The sequence below is a fragment of the Gekko japonicus genome, unplaced genomic scaffold (genome assembly GCF_001447785.1).
Source record: "Gekko japonicus isolate JY-2015 unplaced genomic scaffold, Gekko_japonicus_V1.1 scaffold351, whole genome shotgun sequence".
Classification (NCBI taxonomy): domain Eukaryota; kingdom Metazoa; phylum Chordata; class Lepidosauria; order Squamata; family Gekkonidae; genus Gekko; species Gekko japonicus.
The window spans coordinates 27997-46475 of record NW_015172561.1 but is presented as its reverse complement, the minus strand read 5'-3'; the positions used below and the strand labels follow the sequence as shown (position 1 = coordinate 46475).

The 18479-nt window shown below is 46.4% G+C and overlaps 1 protein-coding gene across 1 annotated transcript in view; it reads left to right on the top strand.

The window, feature by feature from the left end:
- Window positions 1-858: 858 nt before the first annotated feature.
- The window catches only part of LOC107118853 (nuclear receptor subfamily 1 group D member 2-like), a 28300-nt gene continuing 10679 nt past the window's right edge, over window positions 859-18479 (top strand). The window contains 5 exon segments of the mRNA XM_015421233.1: window positions 859-1271; window positions 10557-10817; window positions 14271-14359; window positions 14747-14891; window positions 18326-18479. The exon segment at window positions 18326-18479 is cut by the window's right edge and continues 52 nt beyond it. Of these exon segments, the coding sequence (XP_015276719.1) occupies window positions 1256-1271; window positions 10557-10817; window positions 14271-14359; window positions 14747-14891; window positions 18326-18479 (665 nt within the window). The 5' untranslated portion in view covers window positions 859-1255.

Sequence of the window (18479 nt, the reverse complement as noted above, 5' to 3'; positions counted from 1 at the left end):
GCCGGGCCTCGCTGGTCTTTCCCCCCCCCCCACCTCCGAAGCGAGGCCCGGCGGCTTGGGACGCTCTGTCACTTTTGGGGGATTTAAGTATCCCCCCCCGATATTTTTTTACAGGTTTCAGATTTTTGTGCACACCTGGGGACTGCCCCAAGTGTGCACAAACATCTCCCTCCCCCCCAGGTGCCCCGGATGTAGTATCTGCAGGCAGGGGGCGACTTCGGTATTAGATATATAGATAAGCCACCCTGGGAATTGTGGAAAGGCAGGCAGGATACAAGTATTTTAATAAATAAAACTTAACTGCCCCACTTCCATTCTCCAGGAACACTTTCCATGTACGCTCACTGGTGAAGAACAGGCAGTGAGAGCACAACTTCACCACTCCATTTCTATGCCACAAAAAAGGTAACCTTAATACAACCATTCATTACTACTTTCCTCTTCAACCAGGAGGAAGCACGGAAGAAAAGGTGGCAACCTGCGCTAAGTATAGAACCAGGATGTGGCCTTTAAACTAAGTTGCCAGACGAGCCTGGCGGTTTGGAGTCTTTCCAGGCGACCCGAGCAGCTGCTTCTCCCTCCCTCCCTTCTAAACACGGGCCTTTCGAAGCAGCCTCCTCCCGGAGTGACTGCGCGCGGGCCGCAGCACCACCCGGAGCCGGGCGTCTGGACCACGGGCCGCTACACGTGAGGCCGGTCGGCTCCTGCCTCCCGGGAGGGAGAGGGAATTGTGTCACTGGGTGAAAGGGGGGAAGGGAAGGGGAGGGGAGGTGATAGGCGGAGCGAACTGGCGGGCAGGTAGCGAAGGGTGTGGAAAGGAGGCGGCGGATGCTGGAGGCGCGTCACATGGTCAGCGCCGCACCCCCAGTGACTCTCCTCCGGCACTGGTGTTGCGGGGAGGAAGCGGCCACAGCAGCCACCAAGTCAGCCAGCAACCTCCCCGGGAAGCCTCGGCGGCGTCTGTCTTCGCCTCAGCCCGCTTGGCACACGCGGCACATCCACGCACAGGGCGCTCCTGCGAGCCGCCGGGCCTGTGTTGCAGCCGGGTTCCTTGCCCAGCCGGCCGCTGCTGCAGCGGCTCTTTCGCAGAGGCAGGAGGCGGCGCGCGCAGGCGGGACTGATGAGGCAGCACCTCCGCCGCCTTTGAAGGCTGTCCGCGGGCTCGTCTCTTCCCCGCCGACTCGCTCGTTTTTGCACGCCGGCTGTGGAGACCTGCTCGGCGTGAGGGCGCCTTGGAGGAGGAGGAGAGGGAAGCATGGAGGTCAACGCAGGTAAGGGGCAGGTTTGGAAGCTCGGAGAGAGGGAGGGGAAGGTCGCCTGAAGGGAAGGTGAAGTGGGAGGGAGAGACGAGAGACACCCCCCTCCCCCGGCAGGCTGGTGATTGGGGAGGGTCTGCGTGTGGCACTCGGGCTGTTTTCTTGGGTCCGCAGCTGGAGCCCCCTCCTTGGCTTCGCCGTCAGTTCTGGCACTGCTCAAGTCCCCAAAGTCGTTCGCAAGCTTTTCGTTGGAGCGACGTCGGTGGGCCAGCTCGCGGCCAGTTTGGCTAGGGTGGAAGCAAAAGGGCCTGGCTTGGGGGGCAGATGGGTGGTCTGCGGGGAGGCGGCTCCGACGGAGTCTTGTTGCAAACGACCCAGCTGCTAGGTCGAGATGGGTCGCCGTGTCAGTCTTGTCTGTATCAGTAGAAAAGAGCAGAAGTCCGGGAGCACCTTAAAGGCTAACGAAATAAGAAGGGAGCAGCGACTGGGGAAAGCTCCTTGCCACAGATTTCGTTGGGCTCTTGGCTCTTTTCTACTGACCCAGCTGCTGTTGCGGATGACACGGCGCTGTCAGTGCGCTGAAATCATTTGGGGGACGTAGACTGGACCTCAGAGCCCCTTCGGCGGACTGGCGGATGACCACGATCTCCGAGATGTCCCCCCCCCTTTGCCTTCATCCCCTTCCCCAAATCCCAGGTATCCCCTCCCGGTCCTGCTTCCTCTCCGCCGGGTTCCTGCCCAGCGCCTCACATGTACCCGCTGGCCGGGCCATGTGCGCCTTGTGTTTACGGTCGGTGCTGCGTGCGCGCTCATTGGCGCGGCGCGGCGGTGACGTTGAGATTACACAACAGGGCCGGGGCGGCCTGACCAGGCAGCGGCGTGCGCAGCCACGTGAAGCCGTTGTTTTGGTGGCCTACATCCAACGGGGTGACGAGGAAGGGACACGTGGGGGCGGACGGCGGAGGAGACGGAGGTTGGAGCCGCCCCCACGTGTTCCTCGCCCTCCGTTTCCCTCCCCGGTGGCTTTACCGACAGAACGGCGGGCGGGTTTCCTTTCGGAAGGGGCGTGGTCAGGGTTTGGCATGCCCTTCGGGGGCATTCGAGGTTGCGTGGCTGAGGTTGCCTCCAGCGCAGAGCTGGGCAGAGGGCGGCTCCTCCGCGCTGAACCCGTTTGTTTCAGAGAGGCTGGAGTAGTTCTGCCCGGTAGCGCTCCGGTTAAGATAACGGCACCGCCAAGCTTTTGTGCCGCGCCCCGCTGGGAAAAGCCTGTGTTGCTCTACTTTCTTTTTGGCAGAAGAGATGCAGGGAGGGAGGCAGGCAGGGTCTAGTTGGGGAGGAGCGGCAAAGTGTGATATTGAGGAAGAAAGTGGGTGTGTGGGGAGTAGCCCCCCCCCATGGAAGAATGTGTTTGCTTCTCTTTAGACAGGCGAAGACAAAATGAGGCTCGTGGTTCGTTGGAGTGGAAAGTGCCCTGAGCTCGCAGGCAGTCATATGGGGACCAGTGTTCCCTGTAAGCTGAGTTAGTGTGAGGTAGCTCAGTTTTTTAGCCTCCAGCTCACACATTTTTGTCTTAGCTCACGAAAGATGGCTCTGGAGCAAACTGATTTATGCAGTAGCCAAATCGCTTGCTCACAACTTTAATGCCAGTAGCTCACAAAGTAGGGTTTTTGCTCACAAGACTCCACAGCTTAGAGGGAGCATTGATGGTGACCCCATTGGCTTTTCGAAGCAAGAGACATTCAGAGATGCTATGCTTTGCCTGCCTCTGCATAGCAATTCCTGGTATTCTTCAGTGGTCTCCCATCTAAATACTACCCCTAATCGATCCTGCATAGCTGATATGAGATGGGGGTAATCTGGTGTAACTTCTTAGTAACACATTTTTATTCAAGCATATCTGTTTTTGTAGAATAGAATCCACTTGAGATGGACATCTATTGATCGTGCAGTAACTGTCAGTGCCCTTAGTGGGGTTTACTATTCAATTCAGTATATGTTATTTTGCATCTTGTCTCTAATGCCAAGTCAGACGCATCTAAATCCATAATGCAAGCAATTAGGTGACAGGATAGAACTGGTTTTTATTCTTCTTTGTGGCCACACAAAGGTGCTCTCTGTGTGACAGAAGCGACTTCAGGTTTTGCGTGTGTGTGTGCATGCGCGTACATCCATTAGTCCATGTGACTTGATTCAGATGAATCATTGGATCTCAGACTCACATGTACAGGCAACTGTGTCTCCATAACAGTAACGGGTCAGAGGGTTACAGAACAGCTTTCTCTGATGACTGAGTTCACGGAAGCAAATTCAGGGAAGTCAGGTGGCACAGCATGTACAGATTCCAGAGAGCATTACATAACTGTGGACATTGGGCAGTTTGCCTGAGCCTGTGGGAATTAGAATGATTCTGTGGTTTGTGAAAGCGTTAAGGAGCAGTGCAACGATTCCTTCATTACCAGCCCAGTATTTGAAAAAGTGGGGGAAATATTCTGAAGCCCACCCTTTCTAAATCCTTAAAATAACGTTGACTAAACCAGTGGATTTAATATAACACAGCAGCAGCAGATTATGTAACAGCATGTAGTGCTTTGCAAAACAGTATGAAGTCAAATCCAAAACCATGTAATAACTTTTATTAAGTTCAGACAGGAATGTCGGTGATTTCCGGGAGCAAATCCCGGAGTCATAGAGAAAAATTCTACTTTGTGAGCTACTGGCATTAAAGTTGTGAGTGAGCGATTTGACTACTGCATAAATTAGTTTGCTCTGGAGCCATCCTTCCTTGAGCTAAGACAAAAATTTGTGAGCTGGAGGCTAAAAACCTGAGCTGGCTCACACTAACTCATCTTAGAGGGAACCCTGGTTACAAGAACGTTTGAATTAAGGAGGGCTAAAGGCTTTGTGTGAAAAAGCCTTTTTCTAGAACCAGTGTGACATAATGGTTAGAGTGTTGGACTAAGATCTGGGTGACCCAGGGTTGAATCCCCACTGCCATGGAAACTTGCTGGGTGACCTTGGGTCATTCACACTCAGCCTAACCTCTCTGAGAGGGTTGTTGCAAGGATAAAATGAGATAGAAAAGAATGCTGTAAGTTGCTTTGGCTTCCTGTTGAGCAGAAAGTTGCATACAAATGTAGTAAATAAAAAATATGCTTGGCAAGACAGAGTTGGTTTAAAAGTATATTCTTTAGAATAGGCTTACTTTTAAAAATAACTGAAAGGTATTTACAAGTGTTGAACCCATTTAAGACAATACTTCTTGTCTGGGTACCAACTTTATGAGAGAGAGAGAGAGATTAAGTCCCCTAATGTGCTTCCGTGTGTCATTCATAATCTTGCAATGTCTCTGTCAGGTTATTTTTCTAAGCCAAAAGATTCCCAGCATTTTATCTCATTACTGTACTTTGTTTCTGCACCTAGAGCCAGTTTGGTGTAGTGATTAAGTGCACGGACTCTAATCTGGGAGAGCCGGGTTTGATTTCATCCACTTGCACCTGCTGGATGACCTGGGGGCAAGCCATTGTTCTGGTCAGAGCTGTTCTTGAAAAAGAGCAGTTTCCGTCAGAGCTCTCTCAGCCCCGCCTACCTCACAGGGTGTCTGTTGTGGGGAGGGGAAGGGAAAGGAGTTTGTAATCATGGCTATTTTTGGACCGAAACACACCGGAACGGCATACTGGCTGCCTCCCGAGCCCAGGGGGCGGGCAAAGGCAGAAAACCCACCCCCTTTTCCCAGCTAGTGCCTGGAGGATGCCCGAAGACCATCCCCATAGGCCTTCCTGGACCTGCACCGAGGCGCAGGTGCCCAGGGGAGGCCTGAAGAGTGCCCCCACAGGCCCCTACGGACCCGCGCCAAGGCGCTGGAACCTGGGGGAGGCCCAGAGACTGTCCCTGCAAGCCTTCATGGACCCACGCTGGGACCTGGGGGAGGCCTGGAGACCGTCCCTGCAGGCCTCCACAGACCCATGCCAAGACGCTGGGGCCCGGGGGAGGCCCAAAGAGCACCCCTGCAGGCCTCCATGGACCTGTGCTGGGACCCGGGGGAGGCTGGAGACCATCCCTGCAGGCCTCCATGGAACTGCACCAAGGCGCTGGGGCCCGGGGAAGGCCCGAAGAGCGCCCACACGGGCCTCCACAGACCCGCGCTGGGACCCGCGGGAGGCCCAGAGACCATCCCTGTGGGCCTCCATGGACCTGGGGCAGGCCCGGAAACTGTCCCTGCAGGCCTCCACGGACCAAGGCGCTGGGGCCCGGGGGAGGCCCGAAGACCATCCCCACAGGCCTCCCTGGATCTGCACTGAGGCGCAAGGCACTGGGGCCCGGGGGAGGCCCAAAGAGCACCCCTGCAGGCCTCCACGGACCTATGCTGGAACCTGGGGGAGGCCCAGAGACTGTCCCTGCAGGCTTCCATGGACCCGCGCCGAGGTGCTGGGGTCCAGGGGAGGCCTGAAGAGGACCCTCACAGGCCTCCACATACCCGTGCCAAGGGGCTGGGGCCCACGGGAGGCCCAAAGAGCCCCCCCGCCGGCCTCTCCAGACTGCGCCTAAAGAGCTTGATGGGGTGTGAGGGATCCGTGGGGGGTGGCGCGGACTTGAAGGCAGGGTGGGAGAGCCTCCCTCCCCTCATCTCTTTGCCCTCTTTCTTTCCCTCCTTTCTTCTTTCTTTCTCTCTTTCCTTTCCTCTTTCCTTCTTCTCTCTTTTCCTTTCCTTCTTTCTTTCTCTTTTCCTCCTTCTTTTCCCCTTTCTTCATTTCTTCCTTCCTTCCTTTGCAGATCTGTGTGTCCCCCCCCAGTAGGTAGCAATTAAAAAAAAGTCCATTGTCACCTTTAAGAACAAGTTTTATTCAGCTACAAGTTCTCCCTCTTCTGTGAGGGCAGATCTGCATGTCCCCCCCCAATAGTTAGCAATTCAAAACAGTCCAGTGGCACCTTTTAAACCAAGTTTTATTCAGCTACAAGCTCTCCCTTTTCTGTGAGGGCAGATCTGCATGTTCCCCCCCCCCCAAAACCTTAAACATAACACACGGTGGCACCTTTAAGACCAAGTTTTATTCAGCTACAAGCTCTCCCTCTTCTATGAGGGCAGATCTGCATGTCGTCCCCCCCCCAATAGTTAGCAATTCAGAACAGTCCAGTGGCACCTTTAAGACCAAGCATTATTCAGCTACAAGCTCTCCCTCTTCTGTGAGGGCAGATCTGGGCATCCCCCCCCCTCCCAATAGCTAGCAATTCAAAACAGTCCAGTGGCTGCATGAACAAGATTGGGAGGGGGACATTCAGATCAGAGTCCTTTTAAAATTTCCTTTTGCCGTGTGCAGCCCAGAGAGAACATTGGCCTAATATGCTAATGAGTTTCTGCTGTTGGGTGTGGCCTATTATGCTAATGAGTTCCTGCTGGGCTTTTTCTACAAAAAGAGCCCTGAATATAATTACTAAAGATGACTAACTGTGACAAGAGTGCACATGCTTTGTGAAAGCAACACCTTGTGGACTGATGATGTTTGTATGTACATGTATATCCAAAGGCATGTTGGAATGTACAACCAATTTACACCTATAGTTTATCTCCTGGAGCTACACATGTAGGTTTGTGGTTGTGGTTGGTCTGTACTAGCATCTTATACTGGTGTGATTTTTGTTTGTTCCCTTTCCCTATATTAATCTTTGTGCATTCCTTATACGTAAAGGCTTGGAACCAGCAGCTGCTTTAGATGCACAAAAAAGCTTGACATGCCCAGTAGAAAAGTTTTGTTTTTCTTTGAACAGCAGATCTCCACATCCTGTCATGAACTCCCGAGTCCCCTTCAGTTTCCAAAGAAGGTTGCCAGGTAGCATGGAATGCTGTTCTGTATAGTCAAGGACTCGTATTGTCAAATAAATACTTGTTTCTTTGAACTGTGGTCGTCTTTCCTTTTGGGGAATAAGAGCTTTAAGAAAAATATTGAGTCTGAACAACTATACATCCATAATACGTGTCCCTACACCCACAATATGTAGTGTAGTGTAATAGGAGAAAACTGGTGGGAAGGTTTTGTAACTGTTTCTGAGGAATCATGAAGTAGCCAGGATGATGAATGAATAAAATTGATTTTATGATTTTAAAAAGAACCTCATCTCTGGAAACTGGAGAAAATAGGGGGAAATGATATTCATTTTCATATTCTTTGTTGGTTTACAGAAGTATCTTCCATTTTATTGAAAATGCCATTTGATTTTTAATGATTTTTTAAATGATAGTTTAGTATAAAATTCGATTAGGAAAAAATGACTGAAATGCTTTTCTTTGGTATTTTTATATACAAATTCTTTTCTATCCCAAGGACCCTAAGATGGCTTCTGAAAATTGGACTATGTGCAACAATTTACTGGGCTTAAAAAAAATGGCATAGAGATTGCAGTAAACAACTCAACAGTTCATAGCAGTATTTCTAAATGATAGCCTCCACTTGTTCACAAACCATTCGGAAAAGTCCAGTTTCACTGACTGTGGAAAAGAAAACTGTGGTGAAGCCAGAGGGGTCTGGGTAGGGTGTTGGAAAAAGAAGGGGGGGGGGAAGAAAGTGTTTTTGAGATTATGGCCTTGAAGCTGGTTCTCACATACTGGATATCATATGGTGGCTATTACCATGCATTGAGCAGTGTAGTCTGCATGTTGTAACTTAATTTAGCATTTCGATGATTTTCCTTTATGCCACTGCAAATAGAACCTTTCCAAAAATGACCCAGTCTGCATGGTGAGCTTGATTAATAGTGTACCATGTAGTGATAATTGCAACATGGGGAAATTTTAAAGCAACTTACGGTGGTAGCTGTGGACCTTGAGTATATTACAGTAATTACTTTCTTATTCTAAGTACTGGTGAATACATAGTGGTATAGAAGCACTCAGTGTTCTAGGAGTTGTTTAATGTCAAGTTGCACTGGAGTAATCTAGGACTAATGTGTCGGCTATGCTGCCATGGGGGTTGGGGAGTTCATTCTGTGTCTTGTTAATTGCTATTGCATTTCCTTTCCCTGCTGTTCGGCCTGTGCTGAAACACTTATCTCTACAGATGTGCCGGAGGAGGTTGTATTGTCTGGAAGTCTCCTAGGTACCGTGAGAGACTCCTGGTTCCCAGCTTTAGCCACCTAACGGTTTCCTAACTTGTCCCGCGCACGGGAGGGTATCTAATTGGCCCATGCCATTGGGGGGGGGTTGCACACGAATACCCTATATCCTATTAGGCTCTATTGGTTGCCGCCATTCTTAACAGTGCCTGTGTTACTGCATCTATAGCTTTGCAATAAAAGTATAACCGTTCCTGAATGCGTGTACTTCGTTGTTAGCTGTGGGCTCTGACATAATGCTGTCTTTTTCTTTACCTAAGGTATAATTAAAATAAAGCATTTGGATGACTTGAATGAGACTTGTCTGTCAATGTTTAGATTATAAGTCCCTTGGGGGCAGTGATCTGTTGCCTTTTACTCTGTGAAGCATCATTCATGTTGGTGGCACTGGATAAATAATAATAGTCCATGTTTGTTCTACAGAAATTTGAAAAGTGAAAGGGAAATTAACAAAACAGCATTTTAATTAGCTTTCTGAAACATAAAGCCTTTTTAAGATGTCAGTATTTTGAGCAAACATTTTTTTAAAGTTTTCATTGTAGGAATGATCTGTGTACTCTGTGGGATCATTCTTCTTGCATGTGACCTGGAAAAGGGGATGTGGCTGTGCCAACAAACAGTATTCCTTCCATGTTTAAATGAAGATGCAACTCTCATGATTCATTCTTTCTGTCTGTTTTGCAAGGCAGAATATCCGATTAAACATTTTAAAACCACTTAAATTACTTGGGAACCTGTATCCCACTGAGAATTAGTGCGATACTGACACAGAAGGCCATAGTTATCAAACAGTTTTACTCAGATGGTCCCATTGATGGTCAAGGACTAAGTAAAGGTAAAGGTTTCTCTTGCTCAAAAGCCAGTCGAATCTGACTCTAGGGATGCGGTGCTCTTCTCCGTTTCCATACCGAAGAGCCAGTGCTGTCCAAAGACATTTCCGTGGTCATGTGGCCGGCATGACTAGATACCGAGGTGCACGGAACGCTGTTACCTTCCCACCGAAGTGGTACCTATCTACTTGCAGTTTCTTGCTTTCGAACTGCTAGGTTGGCAGGAGCTGGGACCAGAGATGGGAGCTCACCCCGTCTTGTGGCACTCGGGTCTCGAACTGCTGAACTACTGACCTTCCAGTCTGCAGTTCAGCATCTTAACCACTTGAGCCACCGCAGGGACTACTCTATAGCAAATTCCTACGAATTGCAACCCTAGTTATCTATATGCTTGTGAAAATTTACCCTTGGGATTATATCTAAAGCAGAGACTTCAGCAGATTTAATAGCATTCATTTTCCACAGAAACCTGGAGAACTGTACTTTTGTGAAGGGACAGAAGGATCTTGAAGAAAAGATTCCCAGCGTTCCGATCAAACTACATCTCCTAGGATTATTTTTGGCAATGCCTCAGTTGTTAAACCAGTATAAAAACAATACATTTCCAGTGTGGATAAACTTGTAGTTTGTTTCCGGAAGCAGCATTCCTAGGTGAATAGTAGTTACGTGTTGTTTATTTTGGGAAGATTTATAACATTCATTGTTGAAGACTGAAGCTGTCTTAAATCAATACCTCAATTCTTTCTCATTTTCACATCTAACGTTCTGCTCTTTAATGATTTAGTCTTCCCAGCATCTCTTCCATAATATTTTGAAAGTTTTATTCATTTTTGGAACTCTCTTCTTCTTGATGCCCAGAAATTGATTCAAAGGCCCATGATGCTTCTTGAAACAAATGGCTCCATAAACTGTCTGGATGAGAAACTGTCTGGGTGCTTTATGTTAACCACTCTGGGTTCTGTAGAGGAAGAACTGAGTATGAAAGAAAAATGTAAAAATTTTAGAAAAATATTGCTAATACATGTATGTCAATGTATGTAGTTGCTTATATACGGCCTGTATGTCAATGTATGTATGTTTGTTTAGTGACAAGGGAAAGAAGGAGTTTTAGTATCCTATAAGTCTCTTGTGACCATTAGCTGACTTGTTCTCTTCTGCTAGTTCAAAGACAAGGTGACCGTACATACATCTTTTGTTCTCAGTTTATTGCTTTAGGTGGTATAACACTTCACCTGTGATCACATTCGGAGAGCTGAAGCATTTCAAACAGGGGTTTTAAATGAGGGAGGCTGAAAGAGATGTCTGGAGGGTTACAAAATGAGTCTTTAAGGCTGCAAGATGTATTTCTGATCTCTTCCTTTCACAGGTGGTGTGATCGCTTACATCAGCTCTTCAAGTTCCGCCTCAAGCCCCGCCTCATGCCATAGCGAGGGCTCTGAAAGCAGTTTCCAGTCATCCTCTTCACCAGTACCACCGTCACCAAACAGTTCCTCATCAGAAGGCAGCTGTAATAGCAGGAGCAGGGACAGCTCTGATGGAACATCCAAGAGTGAGCCACTTGATGATTGCATCAGAACAAGCCAATCGGGTGTTAATGGACTGACCAAAAGTCATGCTGGTCTTACAAGTAAGTATGTTTGGGTGGTAACCCATCTTTGCTCAAGGCTCAATTCAGGGATCTCTTTTCCTAGTGTCCAAACCAGTGTTTGGAGACCAAGAATATGCTGCAGGCTCACTACTTCACTCTACTCTTGTATCCAGAGTCCATGCTGATCCAGACGTTCATACACATAGTTTGTTGCATTCAGATTGGAACTAAAGTATGGCTAGCACTAACCAGGCTTGCCCCTCAGCTACTGCTTTCAAATCTGCTTCAATCCATAGTTTCATATTATAGTATGGCAGCAACCCCTGGTTAGTGTTGCACCAAATGGAGAAAAGTGAAAGGGGAATCCGCATGTGGGAGGAGACGGCAAGAAATGGAGAATAGCCTGATGCAGCACATTCCAGTTTCCACACTTTGATTGGGAGAGGTGAGATCTGAACTGAATCTTGGAATGTCTGTATTAAATATTTATGTTGATGCTTATGTGAGGCTTGAGGACATCCTCTGCCTAGCCTGTAATTTCCTTCAGCACTTAACCTCTGACTTCCTTCCTTCTAGATAGACTGTAGCTCTGGTACTCAACCGCTGGCTAACTGGAGCTGCTGCCTTCCAGTGCAAAGTGGTGCCAACAGGCCATGTTGTCCTGTGGCCCACAAGTAAGTTTTAAAGTCCAAGACCTCATCCCAAAACAAACCTCATCCATCCCCAGTCTTACTATTTAAACGATAAAAGCACTCTTCCCAGTGTAGGCCACAAATATTTCTAGTGGTATAAAAGTTGCTTTTAAAGCAACCAGATGTCTTTCTGGTATAAATTGGAAGCTAAGAATACCAAACTGAAAATGTGGAAAGGTTGTTTTTGTTTGTTTATTTTTAATTAGTGTTGTAAAACATTAATTGTGAACATTTGGGCATTACAAAGCAAAATTTAATTTTTAGTGACTTCCAAATTTGACAATTGAAAATTCTCAGGTAGTATATGTAAAGCTCCAATGAACAGAATGCCCTCCCCCTACAAATTGGGAAAGGAATGATATTATACAAATTGGAAAAGGAATACTATTTCAGAAGCTTATGGATCCAACCTAATCAATAATTATTCAGTGACCCTGCTCCAAAATAATTTATTTTAACTTCTGTAGTGTTTAATTGGCCTGTAACAGGATCATCTTGTGTGTGTGCCTTTTAAAAAAAAGGCCCAAGCCCTTGCAGAATATGCTTTAAAATAAAGCTCAGCAGTTGGTCCCTAGACATAAGATTTATATCCACATGCTTTCGCACTTTATAATTATGAAATACATATTTAAAATATGGCAGTGAATCTTAATCATGCTGGTTTTTAACATAATTGAATAATAATTTGATCACTATTTGTCATTTTTGGAAATTCTTTGGCATTTTCTTTAGAGGTCAGCTGCTAAATGCTTTCTGCAGAGCTAAACATGAAAAGCTAAAAAAAATTGCCTTGCTTGGTGCAGAAGCAGTTGCTAGTCTTAGCACTTATTGGTTCTGGAATCTTACGCCACCTTGAGCCTGCTTTCCACATGCGTGCAGATAAAATTACCATACATTATAAAATATGTATGCTATGCATTTTGCACTGTGATGTGCAAGATTGCCTAGTATAAATATTTTTATAACTTCAGATTAATAAAGTTTAAGATACCTCATGAGCATTACAAAATCTCCATTGGTACCAAAATTCTAAACATTTGTATTTCTACATTTACTGTGTCAGCAGTGTGATCTCACAACTAATTGTTGTGATGGGCTGCTGTTACACAGAAATCAGGTTGCCAGCTTCAGCTTGGGAAATTCCTTGGGGGCAGAATTTGGGAAGGGGAGGGAGCTCAGTGAAGATGCGATGCCATAGAGTTTGCCCTCCAAAGCTGTCATTTCATCCATGGGAGCTGATCTCTGTAGTGTGGAGAACAGCTGTAATTTCGGGAGAATTTCAGGCCCCACACTGAGGTTGATAACCCTACACAGAACATAAGTATTTGTCAGGATATTATTCTAAGCTCTCTGTTACGATATTAATTATTATTACTTCTGTAAGAAATTTACATGAGAAACTAGTACAATCATGAGGCAATATGAAGACAGCAAAAATGAAATGAAATTAAACTTTTGACAATGTATCTCAAGTTTGTTAGGTATAGGAGTGGGAAGGTATCTCTATGATGATTACAGCCACACTCATAGGCTTCTTAAATCAGCTGTTCCTGGGTGACAAAACAGCAGTCTTGAAAAAATATTATCCTAAAACAACTCAAGGAAGTCTACATGTAGCTTGTATGTTTGCTGCCATCTTGGAAGACGGTTCCCTTCATCATCTGTAGGCATTGGACTAGGTTCCAATAAGAAGATGGGAGGCTGGTTTATTCTATTTGTCTCCAGTGGTGCAAAGTGTAGCACATGATTAGTTCAAGACTGTAACAAGAATATATGAACATTTCAGCAAGTTTGGCTGGGTTGAAGGACGATCAGAGCGAGAAATATAATGTTGGATCTAGCCAACTTTTTCACTCAGTCTTACCCAATTTTCATCCTTCCCGCATTCCCCATCCTACATGGATTTTGTCCATGCAGGTCCCATCATCCCCACCATAGCCTGTTTTGGTGGTATTTCCTTTCCCCCGGTAAAACAGCTGGTTGGATCCAGTCCGTATTTTGTTGCTCTCTGCTGGGGTAATCATGGTGCTCTGAGATGAACATGCTAATCATCCTGGAAAAGCTGCTTTGTATTTATGTTTGAACCCAAAATGCTAACACTGGTGAGCAAATAACATCTGGGGCCCTTCCTTCCTCTCCCCTCCCCCTCCCCCCGCTGCTTCAGCAGAACAGCTTGCGGTAGCTGACAGGAGGAATCCGCCACACTCTGGGTGCCAGCGGTGGCTGCAATTTTAAGAACGCATTGCTTGGAGGAAACCCCATTGAATAAAATGGGACTTCTTTTGAGTAGAGGTGCTTAGGGTTGCTCTCCGTGTTAGGGACACAAAATAGCTATCACAGTGCAGCTAGAATCAAGGAAAGAAAAAAGTTGATGCAATTAATGAAGTGTGGTTTCTTCTGAAAATCTTTTAAAGTTATAGCTCTTCTTCCAGAATTGTTTCAGTTCATTGTTGGGCATTAACCACACAAATATGTTTCTGTGTGTATCCTGTAAAATGTGTGTTTCAAGCTGTGTAGACATCAAGTGCATTTTAATCAAATATGTATCAAAAAGAGTATGCATTTGTATATAAACCTTATGTCTAGCAATCTTTAATGTTTTTGTACTTTTGCAAGAGGATCTTATTTCTTAATTGAGGAACAGAGAGACTCACATGAGTTATCTTTAGTGGGGAGACAATCTGAATTTTTTTCCTTACAAATTTAGCTCTAACTAAATTTTAACATTTTGTCAACTATCTATGTGTTCTTCCAGTTTCCAGTTTTGTATTGGATTTTCATGCTCTTTTCCTGTCTATAGAATTTAATGGCATGGTCCTGCTGTGTAAAGTCTGTGGCGACGTTGCCTCAGGATTCCATTATGGGGTCCATGCATGTGAGGGTTGCAAGGTAAAGTATATTGTTTTCTAATATCTGTGTTACTGGAGAAGTTAACAAATAGAACTCAAAAAGTTAAACAATATTTGGCAGTGATGCCCTTGAATGAATGTAAATATTTTTTACTCCATTAAAATTGGAACACTAGAAATTTGAAATATGTACAGACTTTCCTAGAAGTCCCACCACTGCGGAATTCATTCCTCTTTCTTTGGAGACTCACCAAAGTCATAGGCTAACCACAAGTATTCTGCAGCCAGAATTTAGGTGCTACTAGCATTTTATTCTTGTCAGGTGTTGTTGGGGTTTTGTTTTAGGTGATTTTTAAAAGGTTTTTATCATGCTTGAAAACTGCTTGCAAAAGAAGAAATGAAACATAAGACAGTTTGCCTCTTTCAGGGCTTTTTCAGACGAAGCATTCAGCAAAATATCCAATACAAGAAGTGCCTGAAGAATAACAACTGCTCTATCATGAGAATGAATCGAAACAGGTGTCAGCAGTGCCGATTCAAAAAATGTTTGTCGGTTGGGATGTCAAGAGATGGTATGTTTCTGTATTGAGCAGTGACCTTCAAAAAGGTGAATTGTGATGCTTTTCATAACTAATTCAAACGAAAGCCTTAGTAAAAGCTTTTATAGCATAGGGTATGACCTTGTGAGCTGGGCCAAATCTCGCAACAAGGAAACTCAGTAGGAGGCCTTAGCGGCAAGTTGCTGTCCTTTTCAGCTCCACTCCATTTACAGTGTGGTGGTAATATTACCAGTACCTTAACAGGCTGTGGTAAGGATTGCTGAGGTAACGTACGTAAATCCTTTTGTCGGTAGGTCTCCATTTCTGCTAACAATAAACAATATCCAAGAATAATTTGAAGGATGAAGTGGTGATTGTTATCCCCTAAGCAAGGGTTGTTGCCCCCAGGAGACTAAATACAGGCAAACTAGTCCTGTAGCTGGTGAGGTAATGACCTCAGGAGGACCATCCTTAATGCTTGGTGGAAACAGCAGGCAAACTGTGCTTGGCCTTGTGGTCATGTCATCCTTTTCCAAATTATTGCCCAGCCCTACTGCTTCTTTTCTTTTTCTGCCATACCTTCAGCTGTCAAACTGCCAATGGTCTATTATTGCTATTAATAAAGTTGTGCCCTCAGTTCTGGCTGTTCTTATTTCCAGCTGTTTATGTGTGATAGCTCTTGGTGCTCCTCTCACTTCTCTCACTCCAAGCACAGCAAGTACTGGCCAGCTTTGTGGGAAGAAGAAAAGTGCTAGAAACTTTTCTGTCTCTAAACTTTGCGGAGACACATTGCTGGGGGATGGGGTGGCAAAGAGAGACAGAATAGTCAAATCTGTGTGCTGTAACCTCTACTACTTCATGGCCAGGATCCATAGGGGCTGCTTAGGGTCACACAGGAGGCTTCATTGGGCTCTGGTTATTTTCTTTAGGTGTAGCTGACTCATACTGTGTCACAAACAGTTTCTGCAATGCTTTTTTTTTAAATCACAGAGGGGACTTTTTTTATGCCACAGGGCACCCAAAGCAGTTTACAACATTGTTCTCCATCCGTCATTTTTCGTTAACAACTACCCTGTGGAATTGTGATAGACAGGAGAAGGTTCTGCCCTCTCTTCTTCCTGGTCAGAAAATCAGACTCAAAAGGCGAACTGAACTCTGAAGTGAAGAGGGGGGAGAAGCTGAGGCAGTTCAACAGTTAATAGCCAACAGACAAATAGGGCAGTTGGGTTTTCGAGGGAGAAGTAGGGTTGCCAGGCCTAACCTGGGTGCTGGCATCACATTCCCGACATTGGGTGGTGACACTCTAGTTTTGGGGCAAAACTCTATGGTTTGAGCCCAATATTACTGTACAGTTTTGCCCAAAAACTAGAACGTCACCCCCGAAGTTGGCGATGTGATGATATCACTGCTGGGTGATGTTATTACATTGCGTTTGGGGGCATTTGTGGGCAGAACTTCCCCATACTGGCTAGCTGGCTGGTGGTGGAAAGGGGCCCACAAAAGCAGGGGAACCTCTGTCCAGACCAGGGCGCTGGCAACCGTTACTGGCTAGCTGGCTGGTGGTGGAAAGGGGTCCACAAAAGCAGGAGAACCTCCGTCCAGACCAGGGCACTGGCAACCGTAGGGAGAAGGGATAGGAGGTCTCCTGGGCCAGGCAGGGAGTCCAGTAGGAACTGTAGTGATTGATTTTGGCAGGCAAGGTTTGGGTGTTATTTCCAGATAGAAACAGTTAAGTTGTACAAGCTGGCAAGTTACTGTCTTTACATTAAAAGCTGCTGAAAAACAACAACATTGTAAATCTAATTTATCTCCCAGCTTTGGTACTATGTCATCTAGCAGTAGGGTTGCCAGGTCTTACCTGGCTGCCAGCAGGGGGGGGTCCCCTCTCCATACCTGGGACTTTTTGGCACGCGCACAAGGCATACGCGCCGCAGTGACATCACCCAGAAGTGACGTCATGGTATAGGGCACATTGGGGTGGATGCTCTAGCATTTGAGAAAAAACTCTATGGTAACCATAGAGCTTTTTCCTCAAATGTTAACGTGTCCTCCTCACAACGTGCTCTGCACTATGACGTCACCTCCTGGTTTGGATTGAGGGCCCCAAAAGCAGGTAAATCCCCGCCTCCATTGGGGGAATGGCAACCCTGTCTAACAGGCTGGAGTGGGAAGGAATCACACATGTTTTCCCATCAAATAAATGTATTTGTTTTTGTTATATATGTCATCCTCAACCCAGAGTACCCACTATGCACTCTGTAGGACCCAGGGAAAAGGAATCTGGTTTTGTAATTTCAGGATTAAGGAAGCCTGTGTCAATGTAAACGCACTAAATAAAACAAATCCACTTCACTTCACACACAGAAAGGGGTCAATGAATTTAATAATAAGGAACATAAAGGATGTTATCGGTGATTTATTTATTTTATTTATTTATTATTAAATTTATACTCCACCCTCCCCACAAAGGGCTCAGGGCGGCTTACAGATAGGGCACTTGTGCCAATAAATAGACAGAATAAAACACAATAAAACAAGATCATTAACAAGGGCTCTAAGATGTTACACTAATCAAAAAGATGGTATTCGGCTGATGACATTCAGATGATATTGTCTATATCCCAGAACAACCGTACTGGTCCACCACGCTGCTGCAGTATGATCTTCCAGGGCCATTCCGTTCCCAGTTGTTTAAGGGATCGTTGGTGGAAGTGGCAGTGGCGGCTCCTAAGCGAAAGCCTGGCAGAAGAGCTCCATCTTGCAGGCCCTGCGGAACTGTGCCAAGTCCCACAGGGCCCTGATCTCTTCCAGGAGCTCATTTCACCATGTAGGAGCCGCCACGAGCTGGGCCTCCCTGGGGCCTGGGGTCACCAGGCGGTGTTGTGCCCCGGACCGAAGTGCTCTTTGGGCTATGTACGAGGAAAGGCGGTCCCTTAGGTATGTCGGACCCTGGCCATTTAGGGCTTTAAAGGTAAGAACCAGCACTTTGAAGCGAATCCGGAACGCTATTGGCAGCCAGTGCAGTGCTTTCAGCACAGGCTGGATGTGCTCTCCTTGGGGGATGCCCATCAGCAGCCTGGCTGCCGCGTTCTGCACCAGCTGAGATGAGGTGGTGCATAACTCTCAACCAGCAGAGATGAGGTGGTGCATAACTCTCAAGCCTGAGAGACTTGTTATTGGTAGTGTGGTATAGTGATAATAACAAGGGAAAACCCTGTATCATGTTGCAATAGAGGTACTTTAGGCTCAGTCAAAGTGATCAGGCCAAGGTGACCCAGCAAGCCCCCATGGCAGTGTAGTGACTTGGGACCAGTTTCACAGCTCTTTGGCGCCTAACCATTGTTTACAGACCTGCTGCCAGAAATACTTTTCATGTCTTCCCCTCCCCCTTGTTTGCACTGGCGTTATTGCTAGAAGGGGGCATAATGTTAAAACATCAGTGGTTTTTTTCTTTTTCTTTTTGGTAGCTGTTCGGTTTGGCCGGATTCCTAAACGAGAAAAGCAAAGGATGCTGATTGAAATGCAAAGTGCTATGAAGACCATGATGAACACTCAGTTCAGTGATCACTTGCCCAGTGAAGGTGTAAAAGATGGCCAAGAACCGTTACTCCTTTTGCCTCA